The following is a 26933-nucleotide window of genomic DNA, read 5'->3' on the forward strand; positions in this document are numbered from 1 at the left end:
GGCATTTTTATTATTTTATTGTGTCATTAAATTTTTACTGATCACTCCATCAAACAGGAGCAGTAAAGGGCATAATGTAAACTGGGATACTTAGACCAGGGTAGCAGGGATGCGCTTTGTGTAGTTGGAAGTAAATGGCTTGCTATAAATTCCATTTATGCCAACCCCAAGCATGTGAGAACACTGTGGGCAAGCTTTGCAAGGCTGCTGCAGTGGCTGAGAAGATTGTGTTCTTAAATACCAGTTTGCCTGCCAGCACGACAAGTCTTTTTTTGTCAAACCATATGTGAGAAGATGGCTGATTGTAGCCGTCATGTGAAAAACAATATGTGAAATGTAATAACAAGCTAGCCACCCCCTTCCTTTGGATTACCAACGATGATCAGGCGGTGCCCACGCCTCAAATTATTTCAACATGTTCCCTTTCTCTCTATGTGAAAAGGACTCTGGATGCAAAGTGGAAATGGCATGACGCGCTTGCGGGGGTTTAAAAAAGTTTCAAACAACTCATTTTGTTTAAGTAGACGTGGTTGGACAGTGATGTAATTCCTTCAGTTCAATAGTCTAGACAGGAGGCAGCAACCTTCTCTGAATGGTTCTGTCACGAGTCAAATTGTTCGAGCTGTCATTAAAATAATCAAATATAACATATATGTTCCCTCTCATTTCCACTGACGCTGCGAATGAGTGACCAAATGCATAAACTCTTTCAGATCAAATATGCCATTTTTATAGAGGCGACGCTTTTTTCGTAAGTGAAACGATTGCCAAAATAGCCCACAGCAGTAGCTCAAGACATTACACTATTCTTGCTGCATAGCTTGTCTCATACCGACTGTCTCAGTCCAACGCCCATGACAACTACCACCCCACAATGCCATGCAGCTGGCATTTCTTATATGACTTTTTCCATTACAATGCACAGTGGCTTCCCTAGAGGACTGGGGACATGCATGGGACAAAAGGCCTCTGTCCCTTAATCGAATTGCTCGCTGAGGCTGCTACTGCCAATAGGGCATTCTGCTTTGTGACACTGTATAACAAATCAATGACTCAAAACCTTAAAAATGTTGATTATGGATGCCTCTTCTTGCCCTCTTTAGTAGCCTGAATCCTGTACCTAGGTTAAAATGTTCAAAATGCATGAGTGCACTCCATGTGCGATGCAGCCTGTGCATGCAGCTCACACAAGGGTTGAGGACGGAAAAGAAAACTTTTAGTTGTGAAATAGTTTGAAAAGACTTTAAAGATTTCTTTGCAAATGGGGGAGGCAGGGGAAAGTCCGCACTATTGAAGAGTTGTTGATGTCGGCTCTTAAAAATACCTGCAAGCAGAATGCAGCCTTTATGAGAGCTTCAATAAATGCAATTTGGGCACCATAGCAAGCAAATACCTGAAAGATGTTTCCATCCAACTCGGCCCAGCCAACCACAGCAGTGGCACAGAGAAGTCATGCAGTGATCACGCAGTCTGTAATTGGTCACATGTCCTGATATATCTCAGATATCATCCTGAGTTTGCACTCTTCACAGATTGACACCTGATAAATGTGTCATCTCTTATTCCACCCCACAAGGCAAGAGCCTAATGTGTGAAAGGATAAGTACCAGAGCCCAAAGATCTGCTCAGAAGCCTGCAACTGGTGTCGCGGCGTCTTCGACCAAGGCTGAGTAGTCTTGAATCAAACACAGGCCTCTTTATCTAATCCACTACCAGATAGTCCCTGTCCACTCATCTCACTGTTGCAAGTTCCTGCTTTCTTCCTTTGTGCCGCTTTTTTCAAACTTTCTCTTGCTCTGTCTTTCCACTTTGTTTTCCCATGCTAGCTATTAGTTCAGTACAAGCACTCGAGTGTACCCTTGGTGGTTGTTGGTTTTTCTGACTACTTAGCACTCAGATTGAGGCTGTTTAATATCATTCTCATTTTGTTAGAGGAAGGAAAGTGTGTGATTTGCAGCAGCGGTTCCTCCTCTAAGGGGGAGGAGCGTCACCCCACAAGAAAAATAAAGGGATAATAAAGCCATGTTACTATCATTTTATTTTTCACTAGAGCCTCTGTAGGCGGGGCAGGGCTGGGCTGTCCACAGAGCAGGAAAGGAGTACTAGGCCCTCTTCAAATGTGCATGTTGTCCACCGGCTGTAATACACAGTCTGAGTGGAGAACATGCACTGGCACACCACAGAGCTCAGACCAATCACAGCGCTGCTACCAGCAGCATCGTGATGGGCTTGTCAGGGAGCCTGTGTGCTTCCTGATTCCTATGTCATGGAAAGAAGGATGGAGGAGAGGCAGCCACCTGAAAGGTAAGCTTCATTTTCTGTTTTTTCCCCTTGTTTTTCTTTTTTTTTGCCCCCCACATCCCCATCTGCCTCATCACTGCTGTCAATACTGGTGATGTGGGTGCTCAATATGCACCCCTCTTCCTTTGGCCCATCCATTTATTGGACACCCGATACTAGTCTTTCACAGCACAGCAAGGCTGACTTGACAAACACTCGCTTTTGTAAATCTGTTGCTACAAGGAACCATGGTGCCATTCTGGTTAGTTCCAGATCTAACATAACCTAACATAACATAGCATAAGATCCTATTTCAGGAGATGGGGTGTTTCATTCCATCAACAATCACATTGTGAATGTTTCACATTCAATCTGATAAATATATTTTCAAGAAGGTTTTTAATTTTTTTAATACACTGCGATATTGATGGTGGAAGCAATTTGTAATTTCTCAGTCACTTTGCCAGTAAGGATTACAGCGGAATGGAAAGGAGGGAATATAAGGAATAGAATGTTAGGGACACATCAATGGAAGAAACAATCCGTTTTGGAAAGTCTGAACACCAGTTCTTTTCCGATGTGGGCCTGTTTCTTTACATATGAATACACCCCATTGGATGGTCTGAATACATTGTTTCTTTTAGTAACTGCAAACTCTAGAAGACAGTCCATCCAATCAGATCCTGGGAAACAAATGTGGACGGTACAAATAAGACATAGCACTAATCAGGACTTCCAATTGCCATTGAACTGGCTTTAGACTTTTTCTGTATTTAACTAACCGGATCCTGAAGGGTAGAGGCAGAATTGTTAGGTTTCATATCCCAGTATTTAACCCTGAGAAATGACCGACTATTATATTAAGAGCATACCTTTGGCATTAGTAAGAAATTAAAACTGTGCAACGTGGCTACCTTAAGTAATTTGAGAACATGTGATGCTACTTTGTTGCTCACAAACAAGCACATACTTGAATTTTCTGTGATTCCGAAAGGAAGCTCTTTTTCCATAAGTATTAGACTGGAGTAATTACAAGAAAACACTGGTGCTTGCAAACGGAAGTCAACCTAAGACCTCCGTTTCATCATTTCCAATTTCCTTTGATTGCTTTTGACTTGAATACTCCTTTCAGCAGCAGCCTCTGGCCCGAATGGCGCCCTCGTGATACTAATAGACATTTTATCATGTTGAGCTACAATTTTGAAGGGATGTTCTCTGTGATACATTTCAGTTTTGCGTGAGGAAATATAGGGCCTTATTTACAGTTTAGCAGACTGGATACTCCATGAAAACATGGCAGATATTGCGTACACCGTGTACAAGTGCTGTCAGCTATAAAGGACTTGTAATACAGTGGATGGACATCTGCCACGTTTCTGACAGAGTATTGCATCTATCAAACACTTAATAATGTCCCTAGTCTGAACAGGCCTCTGCCACAAAAGAATTCCCCAAGATCACAGCCAGAACATGAATATTAATGAATTGGGGTGTGACTGAAATAGACTCCCTTTCTCCTATGAATTCAATGTAAATATATTAGTGGAAACACTTTCCCAGTTTTTTTACTTCTGGAATTGTGTGTCCCTCTTCATAAGGATAGGACTATAACACCTATGCACATACAGATGAAAACGCTACTATCTAGAAACCTTTTTGAAATCCCAGGTTTAGAAACCTGGGATCAGCTCGTACAACCGGAAGGCACAAACTACTGGTATTAATACCTTTAGAATCCCAAGTGTTAGCAAGTAGAGTGGAAGTGTGAAGCAGTGTGGGTTGAGACTTAGAAGAGAGTGAAAATAATAATTTTGCCAACATGCTGCCCATCTCCATCACTTTGCATCCTGTTAGAATTGGGGTTTCTGGTTGGCGAATGTATGCACCTAAGGCAGGTAGAACCCACCACTCTAGTCAGGGTAAGGGAGTTACACACAAAAGATTACCCCTGTTCACCCCCATGGTAGCTTACACCGTGCGCTTTACTCGGACTTAGCAGTGAATCAAATATGCCAATTATGGATAACCAATCATTGTCACAATTTATACAGAGAGCATATGTTCTTTAGCACTGATCAACAGTGGTAAAGTGCCCAGAATCCAATAGCCAACGAAAATAGGGTCAGAAAAATAGGAGGTAAAAGGCAAAAAGTTTGGGGTTAAACCTGTCAAAAGGGCCAGGTCTAACACATCCTCACCATTCAGGGTCTAATTGCCAAGAGGGCAATAAATAAGTGCCAAGGGCATAGTTACCATTGTTGCAGCAGGTACAGTGGCACTGAGACCCAGGGCGCAGAAGACCCTATCGAGCCCTGATAATGGCTGTATTTTCATACTCTAACACCATTTAAAGGGGACATTTTCCTTTCTTGTGCCAGGGCCCAAGGGTATACAACGTTTACAATGGAATTTTTACAACGCACTACCATTACAACGCAGGCATTACCACGCATACCATTACAACGCAATGCGCTGGGGGGCGCTCTAGGATAGGGAATACGTTTAATTTTCTATCCAACACCTTCCCTAGTGTCCACGGGGACTGGAGTTGGAATAGAAAATTATACTTACCACTATCCAGCACCTCTAAGCGCTATGCGTTGTAACGGTATTTGTTGTAAATACCGCATTGTAAAGGTATGCGTGGTAAAAGTATGCGTTGTAACGTCATACATCCGGGCCCAAGGCATCCTTGGTATACTACTGATTGCTGCTAGTGCCTTCAACAAACCAAAGTGACCCTTAAGAGTGTCTTAGATGCAGCAAAACCTCCAAAGAGCAGGTTGTCTTCTCTCATAATACTCAAGATGTCATACTGAAGGAGAACTGTACGCCACTCCTTATATTTTAGTGCCAAGTACCAATTATACTTATGGCAGATCTTTTATAAGAGTTCTTAAAAAAAGATCATAGGAAGTGGAAATACACATTAAATGAAAATATGCAACAAAGTATGGCAAACAGATTCAATTACGTGTTTTTTAAACATACATGAGATGTATTTCATTTCCATGGCCACACAAATGACTTACAACCAGTTCTGTTTGGACACATGCGTTCACTGCCATCTTTCTTTACTGCGGCATTACATTGAATTGATGACAATACCTAACTGCCCTTCATAACCATAAGCTTTGTTCATTTGCTCTTATTTCATTTTAACTAAAGCTTTAACTTTACCAAACACAGGGCTATTTATACGTTTACTGCTTCCTAGCAGTTAGATTTATGAAGCGTTCAATGTTGGGCATATCCAGTTGTGTGGTAACCCGACAGCAGCTGCATGCGGTTTTCAACTCCCTCTTCATACACAAAGGCTTGCTGCTTGGCTACGGCGAAGGGTTTTCTGGTTAACTATTTGTTTCTGTTGCAGGTTCCTAGCCTGCCATTACAGTGAAAGTGTAAGGTCCAGCGGAAACCAGAGGAAACGCAAAAAAAAGAATTATAACCTGAGAAACAATGTTTTCAAAGACTTTGTAGCTTTTATAATTTGACTCTTTCTCTTGAAGAAATGGCTTTGATTGCTGCACATGGCAGCAAAAGGAGCGCCGATCAGTTCACTGTAGTGCCAGGCCTCAAATCCAAAAGTTTATTTACAAATAGACGAATATAAGGATGACCATATAACTCCTCTTTTCTTTTCTACACCGAACAATCTAATGTAGATTATGTACTATGTGTTGACTTCCACTTTGTAAGGCTGTTTAGAGGGAAGTCCAGTGTAGAGAAAACAAACTTTCTCATCACTCAGCCCAACATCAACACCAATCACCAACAGCAGACTTTCTAATATGTTCCTATGTTTCATTATGTAAGCTCCAGTTTTGAGATGTATTGTGACATCATTAATTTTGAGGGGCCCAATAAAGTTATTAATAGACTTGTGCAGCCTCATTTAAATCCCGATTATTCGCCTATCCGCCGCTCATGGAGATTCCCACTTTTCCTACTTCTAAGCACCATTTTCATTTTCTTAACAAGTTGGCAATATTTTCTAATGAGTTCTACCTGGCACTAAAATGAATATGTCATTCTTTTGCAATATAACTTTAAACAATTTTCCTCATAAATGTTGGCGATCGTTTTCTCACAACGGAACAAAAGAAAAATGTATCAACTTGGCACACATCTACATCACACCATTTTTTACCACTAGAAAGCTATTATGGTGGTAAAAAGCATTTATGCACTGTAATGCACCTTCGGTGACAGCACCATATTTAGCCATTTAATCAACTGAATGTGTGCTTTGAAAACTAATGTTCCTTTTTGAATTAACTCCATTGTTGAACGAAGGTCTTATTACATTTTCTAATTAATACAAGAAAATGAACTCATAATACAACTCTTTTATGATATTAAACTACTGAATGGTGTGGTGTGAGATTTTAATGTATTGTATGGTCCAATATGGAACAGTATGATGGAATATGGCAGAATGGAGGTGGGATGGAAGCATATGGTTAGGGGTAGGCGGAATTCGAGGAGTTTCAATCACAGAAAAACTCTGGGCCCATTTATGATGTAATTTGCAAACAGTCACAAACAAATTGATTCCGGAATAGTTTCCAAATGAATTAGGTCCTTTGAATCGGGACGACCGATTACAATGCTTCCCAACATCGTTCGGTTGCACTCGAATTAACTTCAATGGGAGTCTGTGTTCCGAACGAGAACACAGCCTCCCACTGAAAAAAGGGGAAAACTCTGCACCCTGTGGTGGGCACCCCATGGTATTTGTCAAATTGTGCATGGTTGGGAAGAGGGGTCCCTTTGGTACCCCCACAGATCCCACTAGGATGCCTCCAGGTGAAAGGGGGTCCGCAACGGGCCCCCAAAGACTGATTATGGCAGCCGTTTCATTTCAGGTAAACCATATTGGAACGGCTGTCCGAATCAGTCATTGTAATTGCTCATCCAGAAACCATGTCCATAGTGCTGTACAAATTGGTTCTGAAAGATTCGGGTTGTCTAGATGCCTTTCAGAACCGAATCGGACTGCTCAAACAGTTTCCAGGCATCATAATTGGTCGTTGGGAAATCTGTACGATTCAGTAGGAAACAAGGGTTCCGAATCAGATTCTGCAATACCGAATCCCATCCGGAGCCTTCCCTAATGACATTGTAAGTGGCCCCTCGGTGTCATTCCGTAGAGTTCCGCTAAAGGGCAGAAAATATGAAGTTTGCACTGCAATTTAGCACCAGAAGCACAAGCAGCACTGAAAATCAGCACAAACTGCACCATGCATTGCGTGAGATCACGCTGCCATTCAAGTTGATTTTGCTTTGCTCAAGTAGAAAATCTACTTGAGTGGCAGCAAATCTACTCAAACAGCAACCCCCTGACCGCTATGGCTCGTGAACGCCGGTGAATGCCCGTATTAGAAAATCATGATAGGAGACATCAAATCTTGCTCGCCAGCTTGCATCTTCGGAGCCTCGAGGGAGGAAAAAAATCTGGCACACAGCGATTGGTGGAAATTGAAAAGAACTCTGCATTAAAGAGTACTACGGAGTGGCCTATATTCTGCCAATTTCGCGGGAGGAACTGAATTTTTTACCCACCCGTACATATGTTATAAAGTGATGGTGTTTCATTTCATGGCATAATGTGCATGATTTCAAATTATATGGTACATTGTAACATAATATTGTATTCTATGAAGCAGCATAATAGAGCCTGGCATCATAAGGAACATTTGGCTGTGGTATTCTAGTGTAGGAGGCAGTATAAAAGATTTGAAATCACATATAACACTGTGTTATGTAGTATATATGTAATCTTCTTATATTGAATAAGAGGGTGGAATGGTAAACTATAGAATATAAAATATTGAATGCCACAGTGCGCAAAGGAATGATATTGTATTGTGAATGTGGAATGGCGTTTTATCATATGGCACCCTGTGTGATGGCACAATATTGTATCATACAGTGCAGGGTGTTATTCACCTCTATTTACAGAGTTGGACAATGTGGGTTATTTTGGTACAGTGTGAGATGTGATGGTATTATACAGTACTGCCATGGATGGAGTTGTATTCTATAGTACAATGTGACGGGTACGATGCATTTTCCATAGGGCGTGTTTACTTCAATTATATACCCTGGCACACAACCTCAGGAAGACATTCTACAGGGAGATATACAATATTCTATCATTAAAGTATTGCACCCAAAACACATTTGCACTGCAAGGTGCAAAATTTTGCGTTTTACAGCAAAGTAGATGTTATGCAACAAATGAACAAATCCAAGGAGTTGAGACACAGTGTAGTTAAATACTACTCAATAATAGTCTTAGCTTTTTAGTAGTTTCAGCAGATTTTCACTTTCTTGGAAATATAACCGGAAATCAGGACAAGGAGTTGAAGGTATCCCAGTTTGCCTGGATATCAATATGGAGTGGTTAAGGAGAAAATTTAATATTATAAGTGATACTGTTACTTCAGCATAAGCCCAATTATATTAGAATGGTGCCTGAGTAGAAGGACAGTGCCTCTAAAGCACAGCTGGATCAAAAAAACAGTGCCTTATACAAAAAACAAAATTAGTCATGCTAAACGGGAACTTAGCAACCCGTGACTAACAATACTTTGCCTCTGTCTTATATTTCCTGATTCAAATACACTTCATTTACCTACTTGTGGTCATGCAAGAAAAGAAAGGGGAAATTCAGGGTTGCTGTATGAACAAGTCACTTCCAGTCATTACAATGTATGACTAACATGACAGAAGCTGAGGCGCGTGAACCATGTTAATATGGACTCTGCATGCAGTCAACTGCATTTTAGCAGTTTAAAGCAAACTGAACATGCACTAATGAGTGTGGGCCCTTATTTTGAATTTGGAGAAAATTCAGTGTGCTAGCATGAATTTTTGCAGGAATTGAAATTTGTGGTTTTGTTGTGAACTCTCCAACAAGGCAATTTCCCATATTAAATTTCTGCAGACCAATCCTTCTGACATGAATGGGGAAAAATGAGTCGTAAAAATACATGGATAGTTTTGTGCAATAAATACAAATTCTGCACAAAATTACCTATTTTTCTCTCCTAAATTTGGAGCAGGATGCATTTTCTGCACTCAGTAAAACTTCAAACAGGGGTTTTAAAATTTACCAGAGACAAGAAATACCAACATACTCTAAATTAGGGTCTAAATCTTAATTTTAATGTTGAGGGGATGATGTTGGTATTATTATAGCAAGATGTACAATAAAGTAGCAACAGGTGGGAGTTATACCGAGGTGCACGATTCCAGCTGGAAGGTTTTCAGTTTTGGGTTATACGTGGCAGTACTAGTTACAGACAATAACTACGGACATAAGAGTAATTAGCACGTTTCACACTTTACTTTCTTTAAAAAAACACAAAAGTCCCTCTCTCAGCAATTTATTCAACATATCTACTAGCATAGCTTAACATATGAATCGTTAACATATATATAATGGAATGCATCAGAGCCTAATTTGAACAATACCTATATCCAGGGCTGGCTTTAGGGCAGTGCAACTGGTGCGGCTGCACTGGGTACTGACTTGGGGGGTGGGAGTGTGGGGAGGGTGCTGATCTCAGGTGGGGGCTCTGTGTTTAGCAATAACTTACGATTTAAAAGCAGCTGATGTAGATAAGAGTTACTTGTGGTCCAGATTTCAGACAGCAATAAAAATGTCAGGAAACTCTTGTGATTAATGTTCCTGCTAGATGGAGAGATCAGAGTTTTGTCTAGGGGCAGTTTTGAGTCACCATAAAGTAGCACAGAGGGTTAACATGCCTGCTGCAATGAATGGATCTGTATTTAAAGTGAATAGATGAGTGGATTAGTAAAGCCAGACTTTGCCAGCACTTTAATGCAAATTAAATGTATGCGAGAGAGGGGCTATGGAGAGTGGGGGGGTGGGGGGGGGGGCTTTTGCTGGGTGGTAGTCAGGGAATCTGAGGAGGAGGTCATCGAGGGGCGCTAAAAAAAGAGTGTTGCAGCTAAAAAAAGAGTGTTGCACCTGGTGCCACCAGCACTAAAGCTAAACACACAAGATGATGGACGGAATGGTGCAAAATGGCAAAACATTCACCCCCAGTCACAGATCTGGGCTTAATCCATCGTTACTTTTCTCACCAAGCCACCCCAGTTCAGACAAGGCCATATGCAAATCAGTCTTGACCCTGTGCCTCATGGGCACAGTCCAGCACTAAAGCTGGCCCTGCCTTTCTCCTCAGTAATATAGTCGTTCTCATTATTACACAGGTGTGAAATACAGTTTCTTAAGAGAAATATTTGCTTGCATTATTAGAATTGTTTATATTGTCAGGCTCCAGGTGAAGAGCATTAATTGAGGGGGTTATTTTAGATGGGACACAAGTCCTACGAAAAATAGTATGTGGACTGATTAGCAGTGGTGTAGGGAGACCTTAATCCGCCCATGGCGATCCCAGCATGTGTTGCCCACTGAAGCTGCATGCAAGAGCAGGGTGGGACCAGCAAATCCTGCCTGTGCTCCCCTGCAACGGCCACAGGCAAGTGCGGGGTGAGACCGTACCGCCTCCCGTGCTACGCCACTGCAAATTAGCATATGTAATTCAGAGTGATGTCACAGACCCCACAGTAACTAAAGTCTTAGCGTTACAACACTCTTTGGCTTAAAACTACTGAACAGTCCTAGTTTACAAAAACAAGAAGTTAACTTAATCATGCAGAAATGTAAAAAGAAAATTGTGTAGTTTGTTTTACGTTTCATAAACCGCATGAAGGTTTTCCACATAGCAGGTTGTAATTGAACTCAGAAAGGCCTGAAAGGAACGCTGTTTTGAAGCAGACGTATGGCACTTGGTATGGCATCTTTAAACTGCATTTAGAGCGTAAACAAAATGTGCTGGCTGTTTTCTACTGGTGTTCTTTATCCCGTTTTAATGCACTGCATATTTTCAGTTCATTGGGGTAAACAAGGGTTAATGGTGGGAAGTTCTCTGTTATGTGATAAGCGATTCAAAGGAAAGCCCTCACTGGGGATGCCACAGCAGGAACAAGTTTTTAAAACTCCCTAAGGCCAGAATACACACTTACATCACTTATACATCATAGCAGCTGCTGTGCTAGGGAATGAGGGGCCATCTTCCAGCCTCCGTCAGCCTCAGGTACGGTAAACAGAGTCCAATCTCTACAATAGTAGGGTGGACTCCATACACCCATGTTCGCACCTGACTTGGGCCCTCATTTTAGGCAAGGGATAAGGCCAGATTACAGTTGCATAAATTCGTATGTTAAGAGTATGTAGAAGAGATCTCATACACTACATGAACTACAACATGGATTCAGCAGTTTACAAGTAAACTGCATATCAGTAGCAATGTCTCTCTTAAGGGAATTTACCACCAAGGAGCACAATCAGGCAATACAAACAGTAAACAAAGGCAAGGATAGATTAGAAACCATGTGTCACTTAACCAATTTGCTGCGGGAGTTAGCCAATGGCCAATGGCAAAGACCCGCACACCTTCCCCAGTGCAAGGGTCAGCCATTGGCTGACTCTGGGGAGGGTTTTAATCTCCTGATGCTCGGGCTGCTAGGAAAGAGCTTCCGGAGTAGCCTGGGCTTTTTTTGTGTATGTAATTAGAGACAGGTCATTCCATGCAATTTGAAAATAAAATGACCCAAAGGCTCGTTTTACTTTTACTGAATCAGTACAGAGGGAAGGCGATCTCAGCCCCACCAAGCACTGGTTCAATGAGAGAGGTATCATTGGAAAGAAGAGATTTTTCAAAGGTACCTCTGCCCAGTGGAACCCTGCTCTGGATTTGCTGCAGGAGAGTGATCTCCAAGGAGGGCCCTGCCCGCTAGGCTCCAGGGAGTGGGGGTGTGGCCCCTTGGGCAAGGGCTTGTGCTCCCCATCATCAATTATTTTATTTCTAGCCCTACTGGAGGGCAAATGGGACAATTACCCTTGATCTTCCCCCCACGGCAGCAGCAGAAAGACCATTAGATGCCCTGGAATTATTTTTAAAAAGGAGATAAGGGGTGGGTCTGCCCACAATGGGCATGGCCATGCCCTTATCCCAAATTTGCTGGGGGGCCAGATAGGGGTTATTACGCTGATCTGCCCCTGGGGACAGAGTGGTGAGCCTTTCTGCCCCCCCCCCCCCCCCTGGGTGTTAACCTCCCATCTGTCCACGGAGGGCAATGAGCTCACTAGATGCCAAGAAATGTATTTTGTTTAAATATAGGTGTGGGGGTTGCCTGGCATGGGCATGGCCATGCCGTCACACAAGTAAATGGCCATCCTTCTTTCTCCCCCCCAGGGGGGCAGAAGCTAACTGTATGGCAGCAACATATATTTTTAATAAAACAATGGGGTGGGTCTTGCCATCCTAACATCAGGCTCCTGAAACATCATCAGTCTTTCTGTAACCCTAGAAACCAAAGCATCCCATCTCAATGGCAATCAAGAGTACATTTGATTCTTTTGGGTGTTGCTTTACATATGGGCCAGGAGATTGTGGCTATCTCCCATTATCATTCCCACTTCCAATGGTGAACAGCTGTAATTTTTGGACGTGGGTAGGCTGCCACCTGGGAAAACCTACCAGATCCAGACAGTTCCGAAGAGAAGACATCTAAGGGAGTCCAGGGTGGCTGCTTCACATGCTTCCCACACCATTTTCTAGCACACAATGTCCTGCAAACCTCAAACATTTATTAAAAACACATATTTCCCTCACATATCTGTTGGGGAAACTTCTGTAACTGTGGGGAGCCACACATTTCCTACCACACAGCATTCCCCCAAGACTCCTAATATAAATGGTACCTCACCTGTGTGGGTGGGCCAAGAGACTTTGACACATAAGGCCTGAAAGTGCTACCTGGAGAGATCAGCAATAGGGTTAGCTGTGGGATTTGGCCTGTGCTCAGCCACCACGCATGGGAACCTACCAATCATAGACATTTTTCAAAAGTAGACAACTAGGAGACTCCAGGGTGGTAGGTCTTGTGTCAATCCTATGAGGTTTTCTTACCCACACTGCCCTGCAAACCTCAAACGTTGTGTGAAAAAACAATTTCCTGAACATTTCTGTTATGGAAACTTCCAGAATCTGAAGGAAACCACAACCAAAAAATACCCAGCATTGCACCACCGTGCTGATAAAGACGCTGTGCCATTAGTGTGCTTGGGCCTAGTGTCTGAGACAGAAGTAGATCAAACTGAGGTCAATAAGAGTCCCCATGCAAGGGCTTCCTTGATCCTGGTTTGATTCATTCCGGTCACAGGCCCTAGGCCCAGCCACTCAAGTGTGGCATTGTTTTTATCGGTACAAGTAGAATTATGCTGGATGATCGGAATTTTGGGGCTTTCCGAGGATTCCAGAAGTTTTCCTCTTAGAAATGTGAGGAAAATGTGCTTCTGTCAACATTTGCAGTTTGCATGGCATCATGGGAAGAACACCTCATGGGATCCACACACTGCACACCAACTTGGACTCCACTAGTTGTCTAGTTTTCAAAAATGGAGAGGTTTGCTAGGTTTCCCTAGGTGCTGCCTGAGTTAGGGCCTAAAATCCACAGCTACCCACTTTGCAAAAAAACAGGTCAGCTTGAGTGAAAAAATATGATGCATCCATGTTGAGTTTGAGCACTAGGCAAACCAACACAAGTGAGGTGCCATTTTTATCAGAAGACTTAGGGGATTGCTGGGTGAAAAGACATGTGTGTCTCCCTGCAGATTCTAGTACTTTCCATCAACGAAAATGTGAGGAAAATTTGTTTTGTCAAAGTTTGAGGTTTTCAAGTGATTCTGGGTAAAACAACTTGGTAACAGCCATGCATGTCAATTCCAAGCTGGATTCCCCTATGTTTAGTTTGCTTGGTTTCCCTAGGAGCTGGCTGAGCCAGGGCCAAAATCCACAGGTACCCTCTTTGCAAAAAAGGGGGTCCGTTTTGTGTGGAAGAATGTGATGTTTCCATGTTGTAATTTGGTTGGTCTCCTGCTACGGGCACCAGGCCTACCCACAGAAGTGAGGTATCATTTGTATCAGAACACTTAGGGGAATGTGGGGTGGAAGGAAGTTTGTGGCTCCCCACAGATTCTAAAACTTTCCATCACAGAAATTTGAGGATAATCTGTTTTTTAGACAAGGTTTGAGGTTTGCAAGGGAGGCTGGGTATAGCAACCTGGTGAGAGCCATTCCAGTCACCCCATCCTGGGTTCACCTAGGTTTCTAGTTTTCAAAAATGTACAGGTTCGCTAGGTTTCCTCAGGCCTAAATTCTACAGCTACTCACTTTGCAAACAATCTGTCAGTTTTGAATGGAAAAACGTGATGTAACCAAGTTGCCTTTTGGGCTGTTTCCTGTCACGGGCACTAGACCTACCCACACAAGTGAGGTACAATTTTTATCAGATGACCTAGGGGAATGCTATGTGAAAAGAAGTTTGTTGCTCCCCACAGATTTCAGAACTTTCCATTACACAAATGCGAGAAAAACATTTTTTAGTTAAAATTTGCGGTTTGCAAGCGATTCTGAGGAAAATAACCTGATGAGAGCTATGCAATTCACCCCATCCTGGATTTCCCTAGGTGTCTAGTTTTAAAACATGTACAGGTTTGATTGCTTTCCATACCTGCCGGTTGAGCTGGGACACAAATTCCATTGCTACCCACTTTGCAAAAAATGGGTCAGTTTTGGGTGGAAAAATGTGATCTATCCTTGTCGTGTTTGGGCCATTTCCTGTCACAGGTATTGAGTCTACCAACAGAAGAAAGGTGCCATTTTTATCAGAAGACCCGTGGGAGCATAGAATAGTAAGATATTTGTTATTATCAATTTGATTTTGCTGCATTTATGCCTTCCAAATTTAAGCCAGTGTGTAAGAAAGAAGACATTAGGAAAAATACTCTCTAAATCATATGCTAGTAAAGGTATCACAAATTCAGAGATGTACAAATAGCCACTGCTCCAAAACTCCATATCGTGTGGCTATTTCAGTAATAGGTTTCATTGATACCCATTTTTCTCTTTACATATTTCACCAAATGAATTGGTCTTTACTCTGTACACATTGAAAAACCATTGTACAGTACAAACCCTATATATCCCCAGAACCAAAAGGGCCTAAACAATTTAATGATATATAGCTTTTGTAAATTTGCTATTCTGACAGTTACAGATGAACACATTGTCACAAAAGGCCATTTTGTTCTACCCATTTTCAGTATTTCTTTATTCCAACGGGTAGTTTCCTTAGGAAAACCTTGAGGGATATACACATATGTTTCCTTGCTGAATTTGACATTTTGTCTACTTTTCAATTTATACATGTATAGATTTTCTGGATCACCCATGGGTGTCACACTGGTTTTCACCACAAACTGGAAGTAGGTTGAGAACAAAAAAAAATGCCAAAACTGTGGTAAAAAAAAATAAATTATTCAGCTTTGCATGTTCCTGAATTTTGGGAAGATGGTAAATTAAGCCCGGCAAATGTTTGTTGATGCCAATTTTAGGGAAAAGCAGTCTCTTTTACCAGAGCACTTTTTAGCTATATTTAGCTTATTTAATATGTCACTTCCAGTGAATACACAAACCATGGTTACTTTTAAATCCCCAGGATGTGGAAAAAAACAACAAAAATTTGGTGTGGGTACCTTATGTTGAAAAACGTTGAGCCCCAAGTGCAAACTACTCCAAATAGCCAAAAAAGAGGGTCAGCACTTGGGAGGGGTGAAAGCCCCAGCAGTTCAGGGGCTATTCTCCATGCTAATAAACAATCATAAGGTCTGTGTCTTTTAGAACTAACTGAATTCCATGAGCAACCTGAATTAGAATGAGTGCAGAATTCATTTTTACAAGGATGTAAAACAGAAAATTATTCAGACCAAATGAAAATACTGTGTACACAATGTGAAGGATAGCTTAGTAAATCACATCTAGACAAGCATCCCTAAATATTCTGTAAGAAGACACTTTCCATGGGGGCAAGACCTTAATCTACATTTCTAAAACATGGTGGCCAAAGCCATCGGCTGAAAGGGTAGTGAGGTACAATTTGACCAATAATGACTCATGAAAATTACCTAAACATTGTTTATTTATAAACATTCTTAATGTTATTGACTCCTGTTAGTAAAAGGAGAACTAATGCTACTCCGATATCAGTTTCAGAGGGACATTTGCTTTAATTTGATGTTTTTAAATGTCACATAAAAGAGAGGATTTCAGACCAGAAAAAAATCACTTCCAGTTTCATACCACAAACATTGTTATATGCTTAGAGCATTACGACAAATAACTTCAAAATTATTTGAGGTTCTTAAAACAAATTCTTAACAAACTAGGGAAATGGGAGTGATAAGTTCTAAAAACGTAATACAATCATACATGTAATCATGGATCTTACTTACAAACAGGAACTGTGCAAATATTATCACACACTAACTTCATGATTGAGGTTGCTTCAAACATATTTTTGTTTTTAGGACAAGCTTGATAGCACATCTTACAGCATGACCTACTGTAACCAACTCTTTAAACTTATATAAAAAGGGCTATCACTCCTCTGAGAGGAGAATTTCTCTCTCACTTCATTCTGCTGGCAGTTTGGTGTATCATTCCACCTCCTATGGAGCATTAGCCCTGCAATACTTGAGGATCTATTAAACATTTTAAAAAGTGCACTGAATCATCACACATTAATTCTTCTTTTCATACACGCATTTGACCATTTGACGTGGAAAGCAATATTTTTGTTTTTCCCTGCAGAAGGCATTTTAACCCATTCCACGCTGGGCTAATTCCCAAACGGGGCGAGGGAAGGAGGGGCTGCGTGCAGCGCCGCTGTACTTGTGACGAGCCCAGTGGAGCTGTGCTCATGACGAGCTGGGCTCAGCTTGACTCCGCCCACTCCCATGGAACGCCCGAACAGGAAGGGAATTAGCACCGTGTGGGTGTTCCGCTGCAGTTATGACGAGCTCAGCTCGTCATGAGCACAGCTCCACTGTGCCTCATGACGAGCTGAGCTCGTCATAAGCATCGAAGGTGGTTAATGTTTTCGTCACTGCTCCTAAATTCAGTCCAAACACACCGGTTTTACAATGCTTGTTTTAACTTCAAGGTTTCCTAGCAATGCATTACACACTGCAATTATTTCACTATTTCATTAAAATTTGATATTGAGCATACATTTCTGCAAAGTAACATTCATATATTTGTCCCTCATTTAAGAGTCTTGATATTCTCGAATTAGACACATTATGGCATTGATGTCCAAATCGAAAATGCATCTAGTTATAAAAAAAAAACACTTTTACCCTATCTGTGCTTCAGATGGAGGAATTTCTGTGGGAAAAACACAATTGTTCGGTGTGTATTAAGACATCAAATAGTTGTGCATTTAAAGCGAGAGCTTGTTTTTAATATATAATCCCCACATTTCTTTTGCAAGGCAACCCTCTTTTTTGATAGTATTCCCCTTTGTCCACATTCTTCTACAATGCTCAAGCTATGCTCATCATTCAGAAAACTTAACTGAATTCTTGGAGAGAAAAAAAAACAATGTGAGAGAAACCCCAAGCAGATGTTAAGAACATCGTGGTGGCACTATTCGTTCCTATTTCAGATCACTTTGTGTGCAGAAAATAGTACTACCCACTGATGTAGACACAAGAAACAGTGGGCAATACCACTAGCTAGCAATTTTGTGTGTCCTAAAAGTCAAAATATAAGTTTGTGGTTGGTAATACAAGAGCTGCCAAAAGTGCATGTGTGTTTCAAAAGGTTTCACTTGGCAGTAAAGAAGCAGTGGCAAAAAGTAGCAGTAAATTGCTTACAGAGCTGTCTGGACTAGATTGGTTTTGAATATCTCAGAAATGAAGGATTTTCTCTCAGAAGCTTATTGTGTGAGAAGTTTACTATGTCCTTTTATTCATCATTTCAAATGTGCATTAAAAACTTGCGATCGAGAAAATGGGATACTTGAATTTTGAGCCAAAATATGAAGTCTGTACTGGCAAGATGCACTAGATAGGACTTCTGCGATTTGAAATATGTGAAAATGTATTCTACATTCATAATAAATATTCTTTACCAAACTGCAATGAATTGCTTTGTATTTTTTAAAAATGTATCCAGGAAAAGCAGTCCACATGAAAAGTAGAAAGACTGCACAATCCAGAGCCATATTAAAAAGGTACTACAAAGGTACTAAGGCCCTGATTACGATGGCGGTGGGGCAGCCACAGTCAGGCCGTCGGTGGAGGCCCCACTGCCATGCAGACCATTGGTCCAACCACCACATTAGGATGCAGGCGGTCGGAGCTTGGCTGTCGGGGGGAAAGACTGCCATGACAAACAGGATCAATGATCCCGTCAGGGCGGTAGTAGGACTCCTATTTGTTGCAAAGAGGGCCGAGCCTGCTCTGCCTGCCCTTTCATTGCAGTTCACCCAACATGAAAAGTCAGGTGGAAAGTGACTTTGGTGGCCCCTAGCAGGACCTCCTTCACCCTGGCCCTCCAATATGAGGCCTGGGGGACACCTAAACATCCCTCCATCATGTGGCAGGCACCACATGGTGTATGCAACATGTACACATTGTAAAGGAATTTTTTTAATGTGTACATTTTGTATTGTGGTGTGTGCTCATAAAACTGCTGCTCATCCGATGTAACATAGACCCCCCAATACATTTTTGTTGGTACATTTACTCTTGTATACTTAAAGGTATTGTCCTCCATCACAAAGGATATGGAAGGTGTGACTACATTTTATAGGGGAATGTTTGGAGAAGTATGTTGGCAACTGTATATGTTTGGAGAGTGAAATGTTTTAATTTGAATCCTACGTGCATATCTCATTAGCCCTCAGTGGTCATTTTTGAGGTGCTCTTGACTTGAATATTTATGAACAGCATTTGATGTCCATGTTGTTTTTGTTAATGGTTTCAATTATGCTGCCATCATTAGTGACGAGTGGTGTATTTTAAACCAAGACAGTGATTTCAGAGGCTAGTAGCTCTAGGGAGCTCTGGGGAGCTCGTTAAGCCAAAAACCATCACAGATGTGCACTCACAAGATTTACTGCATAATCTGCCCAGTAGTTTTTCGAAGAAAGTAGCCTGAATGAAGGCAGAGGTGCAACCAAACTTTCCTCTTTGCACCAGCAATACTCAGAGGATAGTTGTAGACCAGATCCGTTGCAGCTGGTATCCCCTCAAAGAGTGAATAATAGTGATGCCTTGAAGTCATCCTCCTCCTAGTTACATTTCCAGCCTTTATGGCGAAAGTACTGAACACGATGGGGTGTGTCAACGATTTAGAAGCATATAAATTGAGAGATTGTGAACGGAATTGTTAGAAGGAGGGGAGACAGAGGGATCATCATTTGTCAGGCCCTGCATTTCCCAGGGCCCCGTGTTTATGCTGCAACTCGTATTAACAGATTTAAAACAACCCTATCATATTTCTATGACATCTGCTAATAGGCCAATACTAGTAGACAGTGCCACATGCTGAATCAGCAGTGTTTTCTCTTTCATTAGGCGACATGTATTTAAACTTCCCAACAGGTCTTCGTCCTATAAGGGGCCTGCTTGAGTTTGTTTTCCTTGGCACTGCAGAACATTCTGACATGCCTGTAATGTATTATATACATGTGCTTTAAACTGTTACACTCAATTCTTTATATGTATGTGACTCCAATTGTGGCCAAAACATCAAGATCAAATCTGTCAGAAGTAAAGGCAAAGGGGGACATTCCTATGAGTTATCAGCCTCAGAAGTCGACTTTCAGATAGCAATCCTGGAGTTGAGTGTACCGTCCTGTTTCTTGCCTTGGTTGCGGCAACATACCAGCGTGATTTCTGTGCCAAGAATGACATGTCACTTTAATAAGAGAAGTGACTTATTCCTTGGAATAATGTAGGTCTCTGCCTCTCTCTCTCTCTTTCTCTCTCTCTCTCTCTCTCGCTCTCTTGCGCACTCAGGCCTCTCTCCTATGTCTCTATGCCTCAGTCTAATTTGCTTTTGCTACACTCTTGCTCTCTCTCTCACTTTTTGTATTTTACCATATGTCCTTCTTCCTTCTTGTCACCTTGAAAAGGTAGCAATTGGCCTCCCAAATCTAGTATACCGTAGTTTTCAATGCCACAACAAACCACAGTGCAAATAGGGATTGCTAGCATGGCAGCTAGTTCAAGACAGTTTTACACAGAGTAGAACCATCCTGCAGTTCATGCTCTAGCAGACGAGACACCAGACATGCTGGTACGCCCACCATCATACACACAACCACAGTTTCAGCAATACCAGGATAAAAGAAATATGTTTTAATATACATTTTAGATGATTGTAGTGTGAGTTCATTGTAACACTACATGCTGAGCCTGATTTTGTGTGGCATGTGTGGGCAATGCAACTCTTTACTTTGATTCACTTTGGTTTGTGCATGACATTATAGGGGGAAAATACTGCCCAATTCCAAGCTCAGCAGTCAGGCCAGATTAAAGTGCATACATGACAATCAGTCATCAAGACAAGACCACCTCTATTGAATTTAAACTGGCATCTGATGGTCCCTGACAGTAGGACAAATATGTCCTTCCTGCTTCACAATTCTTCATCATCATTTACCCTTTCTAGAAACTTATGATCTGTGGCTAACAGCTTTTCCTTGAATTATATCATGATCCATAGTTTGAAAGCAGGAAAATTACTGAAAGAAGATGGGGCTCCTTCTCTGATCACAACAATCGCTTTCACTTTGGTGCTGTTTTTGCCTCCTTGTCTAAATACCTGACAATGGTAAACCTATTGCACAAAGTCACAATATGAGAAAAAGGTCTCAAAGCTACATTCTTGCCCATAACAAAAGGTTTAGAGCAGTGGCCTCAAGCAAACTGAAGAAAATATTGAGACAGGCTGAAGTGTAAAGCTGCAGAACTTTCTCAGCCTCCTGAGATGTCTAGGACCCCAAACTCCATTTCTAAACAACCATTAGCAATCCAACAGCTCTGGCCTTGACAAGCTGGTCGAATCAATACATTTACGCATTTTTATTTTTATTGCAAGCATATGCAACAAAAGTAGAGAACAAATGAGGTGGCTATATATGTGCTATAAAAAAATTACACTAAAAAATAACCATCTAGTAACATTTTGATAGAAAATCATGGGTACTTCCTAGGTAGTAGATGTATTTAAAACAGGCATATAACTCTTTTTAGTTTTAATGTACATCTCAGAAAAATGAGATTTTTATTGGTGGAAAAAAGGTACTATTTGTTTTCACTTACTGTAACCTTAAGACATGGTTCAATTACACAAAAACAACTAATAAATAAAGCGCTAGACAATGGGCAGAAAAAAGCATTGACAAATTAAAGTATTGTCTGATGTATACTTCAGTTTAGGCTGAAGTGCAAATGTGAGCAGCCGGAATGTCACCACTCACAGTGTAGGAGAGGAGAGACAATGGTTGAAGTGTGCTGACCGAGTGGATGCTGTTTAGTGGAAGCAAAATGTGAATGTCAGTTGAACTGAGTAATAGATGATGGGGCAAGGCCCTGAAATGAATGTGTATAGGTTATTTATTTATAAATATTTTTGATTAAATGAGGCTGATGAAATAGATAAAGCTGCCTAAAGGCCAAATCAAAAAACCACTATTGAGGCAAAAATGTGTTCTGTTGTCGAATAGGTGTTCTTCGGCATTCAACGGTTAAACCAAAAACAATTAACATTGAAAAGAAACAACATGAAGGCTTTCATGGGTCATTAATGAACTCAAAACTGGACTATGTCCTAATGTGAGAAGGAGTAGGCTACTGGAGGATATTAGCTTGAAAATAAAATTTGACTTGTGTACCATGTTAAAATTGCAGTTTAGAAATGCGATTGTTTTAGCTGCTGCAAAAATATTTTCACTTGGAAAATGACAAGTAGATAAAATGAGCCCATTTTAAAAATGTGAAAGAACCCTTATAATATACTGCAAATAGAGATATTAATCCTTCATATATAGAGGAAAGCATGCTTATAGAATGTTTATGAAATAGTATAATCAAAAAATGTTGTACTGCACTATCATTCTTAAATGTGCACTTTTAGTTAGGCCTCAAAGCCTTTTTCTCTTGACTCTTGCTCACAGCTTGACATTTATTAGAATATTTTGCCAAGCACTAGGAACTTGCTTAGAATGTGCGGACTTCAAATTTGCACTTCATTCAATTCCCTCACACCATGTTAGGTAATTTACCTTAATACAATGAGACTTGCCATGTTTGTTATAATAATAATAATGATTTAGACATTTTATGTATGCTTGATCAGAATATTATTGCTAGTTTGCCTCCACATCTGTGACAGGCCTTTGTCTTCACACTGAAACTCATAGCACATCTTTTAGCTTAGGTAGGAAGGTTCTCATGAGAACTTCCCCCCCCTGTAACAAAGTCCTGAAACAATGTTAACACCATAGCGGCATAAATGTTTACCGTGGGAATCGGGAGAAGAGGCATCAGAAGTTGATGACACCATCCGATGAGCATTTTCCACTGACGGGAGGAGTTAACACCTAATAAAGTTTTGATACATTATTATGTGATTTTATAATAAAGAGAGTTCCTAACTAGCTGAGGAAGAGAGACGGAGAGAGGTTCCTGATGAAAGATCAAGTGATCCAGATCTGTCTCCACTGCCTAGTGGCTCTTGTCCTGGAGAGTTGAACTTTTGCTTTTCTACTAACAGCTATTGCTAAAGGTGACTTATTTTATCAAAAAATCTTTTGGTGATCAATGCTACTGCAAAGATCATTCTATCAGTGACGGTTTCTACAGCCGCTGTGGGAGCTCGGCTGAGTTTACAGAATGACTCTTTATGGGAAGTTCTTTTCTTATTCTCACTCTTACCCTTATCCGAAAAAGGACTCTTTATGGGTTCTACTTAGAATAGGTTAGGTTCCCTTTACTTAGTTTAGTGATGCGTAGCTTTATGGAACTCTGTGTACTGATTAATGCTGTCACTAATCAATCTTTTACATATATTTCTGTAAACGGATTAATCTGAATAAAGATGAGAAAACAATACTAATCTTTTAAGACAAATAGATGTGTTGAAACCTTCATCAACTTCTCATCATTGACTGAACATTTAAATTCTGTTGGTGATATATGCATAGTTTATGTTATATGCTAGCTCCATTCACAAACTGTGGCAAATGTCCATTGACCTTTTTCAAAAGCCATCAGAATTTTTCAAGAACAAATTCTGTAAGTTGGGTATGTAATCTTAAAACCATACTTAGCTGATCCTCAGGCTCCCGCACTACCAAACAATAGCTAGGCTGCATTGTGGGCAATATGTGGCAGCAAAACTAGATGAAACTTGCTACTTTAGTTACCATTGTGTAAGCATATCAGCTTTAAAGTAGTATGATTGGTATTTGAAGTGTAGTGGAGGAATTGCCTCATTCTAGCTGTAAACAAAGTGTCTGCCCTTTTGGCATTTCCAGTTAAGCTTCTAACACAACCCAAGAACCAAACTCCCACAAAAGAAAAAGTGCCAATGTGCTATTGTAGGCTGAAAGATCTGCAACTCATTTTTATCCATACCTTAAAGAAACTAAATCTGTGCTGGCTTTCAGGAAAAAAACTAAACATTATCTAATTCAGGAGTTAATCAGCACTTTGAAAACATTTCATCCACCTCAGGTTCTTCCAGGAGAGTTTTGGGGTCATCAGTAAAGCGGAGACCAAGAAAAAGGGGTCTCAAAATGGGTTTACCCCATGTAGTTGTTCATAGGACCCCAAGAGTGAACCAGTGCCTGAGGCCGGTGGGGGCTTGACTCACTGTTTGTTTGTGGTAGGGGCACCCCCCCTCCACCAGCCTTCGGGAGGCCTTGAACTCTGAACTTGGAAGGGGAAACTCAGTGAAAGGGAGGACGGAACAGAAGATGTCCCTGGAGTACTCAGACTTTTAGCGGTGAAACAGGTATTTGTGCATGTTTGAATGTGTAGCGCATGTCTGTGCTTTCTGTGTCATAAAATAATTTTTAATTTCTACAAAGGGAAGCACTGTGCTGGACATTGATGTTATTATGTACTGGGGTGGCAGAGGTGGAAGTAATCTTGAGTCTGAGTAAGAATCACACTAACCTCCCTCAGAATTCTGTGACTGCTCGCCACGCTACCACTGAGAGTCAAGTGCTCAAAAGGTTTACCTCAACCCAGTTAGCTACTAATACTAAGACGGGCCCCTGGGTCATTAGTGGCGAAAGGCTTCACCCATATGGTTGTGGCCCAGTAGCCCATACATGCCCAATGGCCTACTCAACAGGGTATGACAGTATCCCAATGATCTATCACTTCGTGCTCTGCCTGGACTTCTATGCTGCTGGCCACGCTTGTCTTCAACAAGCTTACAATTGACATGCATCTCCAGGAGACCCGGTCATCAATAATATACTGAAATTTTTTCAGTGTTGAGAGTGAGAAAGCACCAAAGTTTTGTTACTTTCCTTCTTTGCTTTGTTCATCTAATGTCTAAACGTCTTGGAAGATAGTACCTACATAGACTCTTTTTGTACCCAACTCTAGAATTTTTTCAGCTTCATCTTCGATACTCAATTAACTGGCTCAAACTAATTAGAGTATTGCAATGTAGTGCCGAAGATCTGTACTATTTCCTTAATTTCTGGGAGTTCTGGTCTCTTGGTTTTAGTCACTTGGTTATTTAGAAATTGATTATTTAGAAATTGAGTCACAGAAAGTTTTGGATAGCAATTGAATAGGTCAGAGCCAGAAATCTCCTATTAGTAGTGCAAATGCACCATGCACACAGAATTGGAGGGATTCTAAACGTTTGGCAGGCCATTAGAAGATGCAGAGTTTAGATGAAGACATAATGAATGCCTTGCCAAACATTAGGAGCATAAGAAGAACTAAAAAGAGATTGGCAGATAAGTGGATGTGACAACTGGTGTCATGCCAAAACCTGGACAGAGGAAAGATAATATACAGTTACATTATGTTAGTGACTCACTGTGTGTATAGTTCTAATGCATATCCTTCCAGTGATGGCATCTATCCGCACTGGCATCTGAAATATAGCAAACATTGTTGCTGCACTTTAGAAAAGTCAATGTAATTAAGGGGTTAAAGCACCACAAAACAAGAAGGCCAGGAGAAAGCATGCTATCATGCGCAAACCCATGACATATTTTTAAGCCCATCCAGGAAAGAAACAACATGCATAGCAAGGACTTCTGAGGTCCAGCTGTCTCATGAACTCCTACCCTCTATCTTCCTGTGTTTTCATGCTGTACCAATAAAGAAAAGGCATTGCAGCAAATAAGTTTAAACCGAAATGACTTAAGGGAGTTTTCCTTTATGCCTTCCCTTGGATCCACTCAGACAGGTTGACTATAATCACAGCGCGTATGTGCATGCATGTGAATGCAATGGTGCCATCTTGAAATGGCTTTTCTTTACTAGAAAACTGATTCTAAGGTGGCCACTCCTGCATCCATGTGCATGTATATGGTTTTTGACATTAACTAATGTCTACGCATACAAGCCTTGGCAAAGCCAATGGCTTAGGTTTTTTTTCAGGCAAAGCCTATTAACTTTGTTAATGCATGTTTCTCCAATCTGTCTTACCACATGGTTAGGTGACTTGATATGTTTCTGATCAGAGGAAGTAGTCTCCACAGAATTAAATAGGATAGGCATTGAGCTCAGTCTTATCTGCCCCAGTTTCCTCATAACAGTTTGTGATTGTAGGCAAACCATGACATCTTGTTTTTTGCTACGTCACCTTGTAGTGTCTTGATGCCTCTTTATGATCTGATAGTCTTTAATGTGTTTCATCCTTAACATAACGTTTTAGAAATATGAATAAAGATCAGTCATAATTTTAAACAATTGAGTTGAAGTAAATTTTACACAAATGTTGTGGGTGCAGTTGCCTCCAAACCCCCATCAAAGCTATGTCTCAAACTCTGATGGTGCAGATTCCCCTCGTGGCCTGGGCAGTAGCAGGAAAGGAGGGAGGAGGTACTAATCTGTGGGTTGCATTAAAATCAGATCTTACTTTTCACGAGCACTGCTTCAAGGCGCTTTATATTCCATGCCAGCAATTCACTGGTCCCTCAGAACTTCATTCTGAAGAGATTTCCAATTAGCTATATTAGAAGAACATAAACATTGTACTGCATATGGAAGAGCAAGACCCTTTAAGAGTTGCTTTGGTTAACTTTGAACTTGACGTTGCATTTTGGAATGTTCATAAGTCATCCCAAAAAGCACTTTACCTTTGCTCATTCAAATGCAGAAAATGCAAGTGCTCGGAGGTGTTGATATACTGCTTAAGTTCTTCGCTTTTTTCAATCCGATAAAAAAAATACTAACATCACCAGTAATGGATTTTTGTGTTTCTTATGTTACATAAACGAACTCTGTAAATCGTTCATATTTTCTGAGTTCACCTTGTCCAATATTGTTCATTAATTCACTTTAGTTTACCATTTTCATCACTGCTCTTTGTGGTTCATTCGTCCTGCAGTGTTGCGAAGTACCTAGATGAGCTCCCTCAAGGCATACAATGCTTGTCTTTATTTTCTTTTAAGATTTTAATTCACCGTATATTCTGTATTGCATTGCTTCTCTCTCT

The 26933-nt window shown here is 41.0% G+C and overlaps 1 protein-coding gene across 9 annotated transcripts in view; it reads right to left on the bottom strand.

The window, feature by feature from the left end:
• SOX6 (SRY-box transcription factor 6) overlaps nt 1-26933 on the bottom strand; it is a 790083-nt gene that overhangs the window by 97362 nt on the left and 665788 nt on the right. For 5 of the 9 annotated variants that reach the window (XM_086956030.1, XM_086956031.1, XM_086956034.1 and 2 more), the window contains one exon: nt 25305-25361. The exons of the other annotated variants lie outside the window; for them this stretch is intronic. In XM_086956030.1, coding sequence (XP_086812156.1) covers nt 25305-25361 — 57 coding nt within the window. The remainder of the gene's footprint in view (nt 1-25304; nt 25362-26933) is intronic. 9 annotated transcript variants of the gene reach the window in all.

The sequence above is a fragment of the Lissotriton vulgaris genome, chromosome 2_1 (genome assembly GCF_964263255.1).
Source record: "Lissotriton vulgaris chromosome 2_1, aLisVul1.2, whole genome shotgun sequence".
Classification (NCBI taxonomy): Eukaryota; Metazoa; Chordata; class Amphibia; order Caudata; family Salamandridae; genus Lissotriton; species Lissotriton vulgaris.